Consider the following 8,000-nt stretch of genomic DNA (forward strand, 5'->3'; position numbering starts at 1 on the left):
GCCAACTCCATGTCTGACAAAGGCCTAACATCAAGGATCTACAAGGAACTCAAATGTGCTCAAAGAAAAAAAATAAACAGCCCCATTACAAAGTGGGCTAAAGACCGGGCTCGGTGGCCCAGCCTGCAATCCCGCGCTTTGGGAGGCCGAGGTGAGTGGATTGCCTGAGCCTGCGGGTTCGAGATCCGCCCGGGCAACTTGGCAAGACCTTGTCTCTACAATAAATCAAAAGTTAGCCGGGTGAGGTAGCCCGCGCCTGTAGTTCCGGCTACTTGGAAGGCTGAGGCGGAAAGATCACCAGAGCCGAGCAGGGCGAGGCTGCGGTGGCTGGGAGCATGCCACTGCACTCCAGTCTGGGTGACAGAGACTCAACTCAAAAAAAGAAAAAAAGGACTTCTCTGTATTAATTTTTTGCACAAGATACATTTAAACTACTCCCTCCCAATCTTATTTTTAACCCTGCCTGCCATTAACTCAAGCCTTTATTTAAGCACAATGCAAGCTACCACAAAAGAAATTCTACCTCTGAAGAAAATTCCTTAGGTTTTTGCAATCATGATATCCAACTTGATTTTTTTAAAAACCACATAAGCTTGCTTTACTGTAAAAGTTCTCTCAGGATAACTTGTAAGGGGAGACTTATCAACTAATTATAGTCTACATTTCCAGAGTTAGTATCCTAATGTGATTAGAGGGCAGATAATATTCACTTAGAATTCAGAGGTCTCTTGCTTTACCATATTCAACCTCCAACAAAGGGAAAGACCAGGGCTGTTGACTATATGTTCTCAAATATCAAGCCTAACATTTAACTACATGTTTGCTACATGAACCGCAAAGATAAGGAAATAACAGCATCATGTGTCACCAAGAAACGATGTATGGAAGGCGCAGCACAGTAAGGGGACAAGGAATCAAATATTTATGCCAACTGCTCCTTACAGTACTACAAGTAAGGACCAATATTTGCACAAAAATTTTAACAGAACTAACAAGTATTTGACCTCTACCTTTTTAATTTCAATGTTATTGTTGAGGTTTCTACTACTAAAGCTGTAAAGAAAGCTTCTGGTCTCAGAATAGCCAAAGAGCTACACACTTAGCCTCCATTTTTAAACGGGGGGAGGGGCAAAGGCCGGTTCAAACGCTCCACCCTCAGTTAAGTTCAAGTCTTCAAATTTCAAAAGGAAGCTTCGGGAATGGAGCTCACCACAGTGCTGATCTTCTTTTTCCCATCCGTAGCTCTTAACAGACACTTGTTGTCTGCGGGCTCAAAGCCCTCCACAGGACCCTTCTTGGGGATGGGTTTAGTGCGACCATCATCTGCATGAAAAATACATTCTGGTGAACACAGCCACATACGCTGCCGATAGGGGTAGAAAGCGGTGACCTAATCCACCCCCACCGCTCCGACTCCGTCAACCACAGCCATCATCTGCTATCACGGCTTGGCCAAATCCTGGAGAAACTACTGTTACTTCCACGACGGAAGCATACCAAAGCAGGTTACAACTCACTCATCGTGGCACCGTTTGGAATCCCTGACAAAGATCGGCGCCCTGCCGTGCTTGGAGCGCACTGCAACCGGGGCCCCACCAGCCACAATCCCTAACAACCTCCGGGCCACGCGGCCTGGAAGTGCGCAGGACCGGACGGAGAAAGGTGGGGGGAGGCGGATCCGCGGCAGACAGACGCCCGTGGCTCCCAGGCCCCGGGATCGGCTTCCAGGGCCCCTCTCCCCGCTCCTTCCGCCCTGCCGCGACGCCGGCTGCTTACACTTCTTCAAAGTGATGTACACGCTGCCCGATGTCCGGCACTTCTGGAAGAGCCTGGTCAGCTCTGTCAGGAACTAGAACACAACAAGCCCGGGCCTGTTAGGCCGGCCCACATCCTCGCCCCGCCGCGTCACGTCCCCGTCCCTCCCGCAGGAGACAGGGGTCTCGAGCTAAGCTCTGAGTCGCACCCGTCCTTGGGTCGGCCAGGCCCAGCTATACCTGCTCGCTCTCCAGCAGCACCATTTCGGCCCCTCTAGCTCCGCTGCGTCCGCGTAAACCCCGAGCAGTTAGAGCCGGAAGCTTCTCCGAGGCTGGGCGGGACTTCCGCTGCGAGGCTTCAATTCTCTTCCACCAATCCCTGCCTCCGTCCTCTCCTCGCCCCACGGCCTCGCGCCTGCGCCCTGGAAGTCCCGCCCGTCGCGGAGGATGCTGGGGTTGTTTTGAGGTTTCGCAGACAGAAAATCCGCACCCCGTAGTCAGTGCGAGGGAGAGCAAGAGAAAGGTTTGGTGGAAACGTTTTGTTGTGTATGTTCAGCTGTATATGAGCAGGTTACCTAACAGGAGCCTCAGTTTCTTCATCCTTAAAGTGAGGATAATAATAGTACCTACTTCACAGTGTGGTTGTGTAGAGTAAATGAAGTGTATATTAAATACGTAGAACAGTGCCTGGCATCTGAAAAGTGCTCAGTGAGCATTACCTGCTGTTATTTTCGTTGTCACCGTCACCATCGATATAATCAATTCCCACGGGGGTACTTTGAACTTTCCTTTTCTGACCAGCCTGGGTGGCCCCAAACGCTGACTCAGCAGCTCTAGCAAGAGGGACTGGAGTCCAGTCTCAGTTCCGCCTCTGGATTAGTCAAGAGCATTGAGTTCGAGGCCCTGCTCTGCTTGTAGCCAACTCGAACCCTGGGCCTTCTATAAAGTCAAGCATTCGGCCGAGCTCGGTGGCTCAGCCTATAATCCCAGCACTTGGAGAGGCCGAGACGAGTGGATTGCTTGAGCCCGCGGGTTCGAGACCCACCCGGGCAACTTGGCGAGACTTCGTCTCTACAATAAATAAGAAATTAGTCGGGCGTGGTAGCACGCGCCTGTAGCTCCAGCGACTTGGAAGGCTGAGGCGGAAGGATTGCCGGAGCCCAGCAGGTCGAGGCTGCGGTGGCCGGGAGCGTGCCACTGCACTCCAGTCTGGGTGACAGAGTGAGACTCCAACTCAAAAAAAAAAAAAAGTCAAGCATTCAGTCACGCAACAGGTTTTCACTGGGTGCCTCTTAGCCTGTGCCAGGCACTGTTGAGGGGTTGGGGATACAGCAGGATATAAGAAAACCAGTTTCTAGTTTCCTGGAACTTGGGTTAAAGGGATAGGGAGGAAATAAACAACAAGCAAGAAAATGGTATAGCTTCAGGTAAGTCCTAAGCAGATACAAATGACAGTGGCAAGGGGAATACTTTGGGTTAGGGTAAGAGGAGTTCTCGCTGAAAAGGAGAACTTCTGAAAGCTAACAGGACCAGCCATCTAAAGATCTGGGAACACAGCGTTTCCAGAGGGAAATGGCTAGAGCAAAAGCTCCAAAGGGAAACAAGATGCCCTGTGTCTTCAAGGGCAGGGAGGCAAGGACAAGGGTGGAGAGCGTATGTGAAACAGGGAGTGAAGGGGTTTGGAGTGATAGCTGGTGCCAGATCATGTAGGGCCTGTGGCCATAGTAAGTTTGATTTTGTTCCAAATACAAAGTAATTCTTGTTAAGAAAGTTTTAAACAGGACAGTGACTATCTGTTTTACCTTTTTTAAAAATCCCCTTGTCTGTTGGGTGGAGAATACGGTAAAAAGACAAGGCAGGAAATGGGGAGCCCAATTAGGGAACTGCATTATCTTCCCATCACTCTTGTAACAAATCAACACAAACTTAGAGGCTTAAAACAACATGAATTTGTTCTCTTTTTTTTTTTTCTATACTGTGTGACTCTGAATTTATTATTTTACATGCCTGAAAGTCAGAAGTCTAAAATCAATGTGCTATAGGCCTGCATTCCACCTGGACGCTTCTGGAAGAAATGTGTTTCCTTACCCTTCTAGAAAAGCTACCTGCATTCCTTGACTCGTCCCTTCCTCAGATCATTGCAATCTCTTGCTTCCATTGTCACATCTCCTACCACTGACTAATGCTCCTGCCTCCCTCTTATGAGGACCCTTGTGGTTTTATTGGCTTCCCCTTGATAATCAGGATAATCTCTCCATCTCAAGATTCTTGATTTAATCACATTTGCAAAGTTCTTTAAACATATAAGGTAACATATTCCCAAGTTCCATGTATTGGGACATAGTCATCTTTGGGGGACCATCCAACCTACTATAAAGTCATCTTTGGGGGACCATCCAACCTACCACAAATGTTTTTGCAGAAGTCCAGGTGCTAGCATGTTTGCAATCAGACTAGAGTATACTTTGGAGATAGAGTCATGAGACTCACGTGGGGATGGATGTGAACATCAAGAGGAAAAAGGAAGCCGGGCTTGGTGGCTCAGCCTGTAATCCCGCCCTTTGGGAGGCTGAAGTGAGTGGATTGCCTGAGCCCGCGGGTTTGAGACCCGTCTGGGCAACTTGGCGAGACCTCATCTCCACAATAAATCAAAACTGCACTCCAGTCTGGGTGACAGAGTGAGACTCCAACTCAAAAAAAAAAAAAAAGAGGAAAAAGGAATCAGATGACTCATAGGTTTTTTTATTTGAGCAACTGGGTGGATGATAGTGCCATTTACTAGATAGGAAAGACTTGGGAAGTAAAAAGTTTTGTGGAAAGAGAAAAAGGTTTTATTTGGTCACGTAGCAGCTGAGATGCCTATTACACATCCAAGTGGAATTACTTAGTGTAGCTGAATATGCAAGTTTGGAACTCAACAGAGAGGTAAAAGCTATAAATAAAAGTTGGGGAGTCTTTTTCATATGCCTCAAGACTAGCACAGACTGGAAGAGCCTGATGAAAACCCTTCTTGTAGGGCTGCCACCACAGGACCAGTCTGTATTGCCACCACGATGAATAACTTCTAAAGAGCACTAGGCCTTGGTATCACTAGCTCAGAAGTCCAAGTCCTGGTTGGGAGCATCAGATTGGCCGACTCTAGGTCATATGCTTGAGTCCAAATGCTGAGGGTGAGAGAGTGACCCTCTGCCCCTCCCCTTTTGCCAAGACCCACACAATGGGGAATTTGATCAGAATCAAATCCTGGGAAACTAAAAGCCAGTATAGGTCGGCTACAGTGCAAGGTCATCAGCCTCGGCAAGAAGTGGGCAAAAGATGCTGGACATTTAGAAGAAAGTGTGAAATCAGAGAGTGAACATATTTGAGATGTGTTGTCAAATTGCCAGGAAACATGAGGGCTCACATGATATTTGTGGTCATGAATTTAAGTGAAACCAGTTACAGTGTTTGTGTGACCTAAGAGTTGACCTAGATGACGACCACTGTGCTCTGAGCTTCTGTCATTCATCGAACAAGCGATGTTCCCTGGAGCCATGAATTAGGTGCTGGGGCACCAAGCGATGTTCCCTGGAGCCTTGAATTAGGTGCTGGGGCACCAGGATGAAGGAAATGGCCCTGCCCTTGAGGAGTACAGAGCCTGGAGACCATGATTCATCCGGGCCTCATCAGGATTAGCCCTCAATGTGGACATACTTCACTGCTTCCCATGGGCTCATTCACACCTCACTCACACTCAAGAATTAACAGTTATGCTGGCCACCCTGAGTAAAGCCTCAAGGCTACCCCACAACAGAATAAACCACTTTCATAACAAATATTCCTGTCTAACAGTTTTAGCATCACACTTGGGGGCAATTCAACCACTGACAGAATGTTCTTTGGGCTCTTCTTTTCTGGGGGAAAGCACCTGTTCTGAAATCCGAGAAATCTGAGTACAGATCCTACCTCTGCTACTTATTAGTTATGTGGCCTCAAGCAACCTCTCATGGCCTAAGTCTTTTCATTACTAAAATGACAATAATAATGCTTATTTCACTGATGTTATGAAAATTGTATAAAACACTATATGTGAGACCCTTTGGCTTGCTCTAATATGGATATTTAAATTTAAATTAACTAAAAGTAAATTGAAAATTTTTTAAATTTGCCAGTCACACTAGCCACATTTCAAAGATTTAGTAGCCACATGTGACTTGAACTGTGCAGACAAAGTGTTTCCATCATTTCAGATTCTACTGGACAGCCCTACCATCAGTAGCGTTGGGCCTGGCACATAATAAATGCTCAATAAACAGTATCAAACAATGTTACTCTTTATAGACCACACATCTTTCATTGCATCACCATCCTGATTTCTGCAATTATTCTAATGCCACCCGTACTGCTAGTTAATATTTTTCTTTAAGTTGTCTCATTTTATTCATAAATAAGTGTATTTAATATTATCATCATAAATGGAAAACTAGTATTGTTTGCTATAAATAAAGAGAATCATAAAAATAAGTACTATGAAATAAGATAATGTTTCTAAATTTAAATTTTTGGACTAAAGCAATAAATAAAAGCAATGACAAAGTCAATTGATGTATAAAAATATATCTGAAAATAAATTTCCCAGTGAGAAAAATGGTATTGTTTGTGACCAGTAAGGCATAAAGACGCTGGGCGTGGTGGCTCATGCTTGTAATCCCAGCACTTTGGAAGGTGGAGGCCAGAGGATTGCCTGAGCCCACGGGTTCAAGATCAGCTTGGGCAACATGGTAAGCCCTCATCTCTACAATAAAATTTTTTTTTAAATTAGCCAGTCATGGTGGCAAGTTCTGTAGTTCCAGCTACTTGTTTTTTTTGTTTGTTTGTTTTTTTGAGTTGGAGTCTCATTCGGTCACCCAGACTGGAGTGCAGTGGCCGCTCCCGGCCACCGCAGCCTCGCCTGCTGGGCTCCGGGAATCCTTCCACCTCAGCCTTCCGAGTAGCCGGAATTACAGGCATGCACTACTACGCCCGGCTGATTTTTTGATTTATTGTAGAGATGAGGTCTCGCTGTCCAGGTGGGTCTCGAACCCGCAGGCTCAGGCAATCCACTCACCTCAGCCTCCCAAAGGCGCGGGATTACAGGCTGAGCCACTGAGCCCAGTTCCAGCTACTTGGAAAGCTGAGGCAGAAGGACCACCTGAGCCTAGCAGGTTGAGGCTGCGGTGGTTGTGAGCGTGCCACTGCACTCCAGCTTGGGTGACAGAGTGAGACTCCAACTCAAAATAAATAAAGGTAACTCAGATTACAGTGAAATTCAGAGTTTATATGACTTGATTAAATTTTGATGTTGTCCAGTACCCCAAATCCCTAACTTGCAATTATGTGTGGTTAAGGTAGCATATCATTAATCAAATTGTAATTTAAATGTGTAATAGAGGTTAATGGGTTTTGGCCCTTGGAGCAGAAAAGTATGTAAGTGAGGCAGGAAGATAGGTCACCGTCTCTAAGTAGTGCAGGCCTTCCTGCTCCCACTCCCTCTCCCTGGGAGGACTGTGAAATGGAAATGGCTCTCAAATCCCCTCACACCATGGGCCTTCAGCAAAGGCCTAGGCAGCATCAGAGCAAAACAGAGCCCCTTGGCACAAAGCACTGGCATTTGCTTGCTCCAGTCTTGGCAGCTTCCCCACAGGCAGGGCTTCTGCAGGAAGATGGGGAGAGGAAAACACCCCATGCTCCTCAGCAGCCTAGGAGACCTAGGGGACCTGATAAATATTCCTGTTTGTACCACCTGAAATCATCTATCTCGAAATGCAGGGGTCATGTGTGTTTTTTTTCCTCAGAGCACAATTTAATTTACTAGGTTTTAATTAGAGCTAGGTTCGAATCAGGGTCAGGAATTTGGTTAGGGTTTGAATTAGGGTCAAGGTCTTGTTAAGGTTAGGGCTGATTAATTTACAGCTGAAATTGTTCTAATGTAATTATACTTTGCAATGCCTGGAAAGTGTAATGGTTAAAAACACAGTCTAGTTCCTAGCTACCCAAGTTTGAATCTCAGTTCTGCCTCTCCTTGTCTAAGCGACCAGAAACAAATTACAGGACCCCTGTTAAAAGTTTTTTAAAAAAAAGAAAGAAATGAAATGGTAAATCTTGTCAACATATTAAAGATTTAATAAGAAAATCAGGTAGATATTACAACCCATTCAAAGGAGAATCCAAAGAACAGACACATTTATAGATCAGGAATTCTGAAATGGATTTACAAATAGAAATAAA

At 46.0% G+C, this 8,000-nt stretch overlaps 1 protein-coding gene across 1 annotated transcript in view; it reads right to left on the minus strand.

Annotated features, from left to right (window-relative positions):
• SRP14 (signal recognition particle 14) overlaps positions 1–2,105 on the minus strand; it is a 3,564-nt gene extending 1,459 nt beyond the window's left edge. The window contains exons 1-3 of the mRNA XM_008069838.2: positions 1,995–2,105; positions 1,777–1,849; positions 1,211–1,323 (exon numbers count right to left, since the gene is read on the minus strand). Of these exons, the coding sequence (XP_008068029.1) occupies positions 1,211–1,323; positions 1,777–1,849; positions 1,995–2,018 (210 nt within the window). The 5' untranslated portion in view covers positions 2,019–2,105. The remainder of the gene's footprint in view (positions 1–1,210; positions 1,324–1,776; positions 1,850–1,994) is intronic.
• Between the last annotated feature and the right edge of the window lie 5,895 nt (positions 2,106–8,000).

This window comes from Carlito syrichta, unplaced genomic scaffold, assembly GCF_000164805.1.
Source record: "Carlito syrichta isolate Samal-C Ts95f unplaced genomic scaffold, Tarsius_syrichta-2.0.1 Scaffold312225, whole genome shotgun sequence".
NCBI classification, from domain to species: Eukaryota; Metazoa; Chordata; class Mammalia; order Primates; family Tarsiidae; genus Carlito; species Carlito syrichta.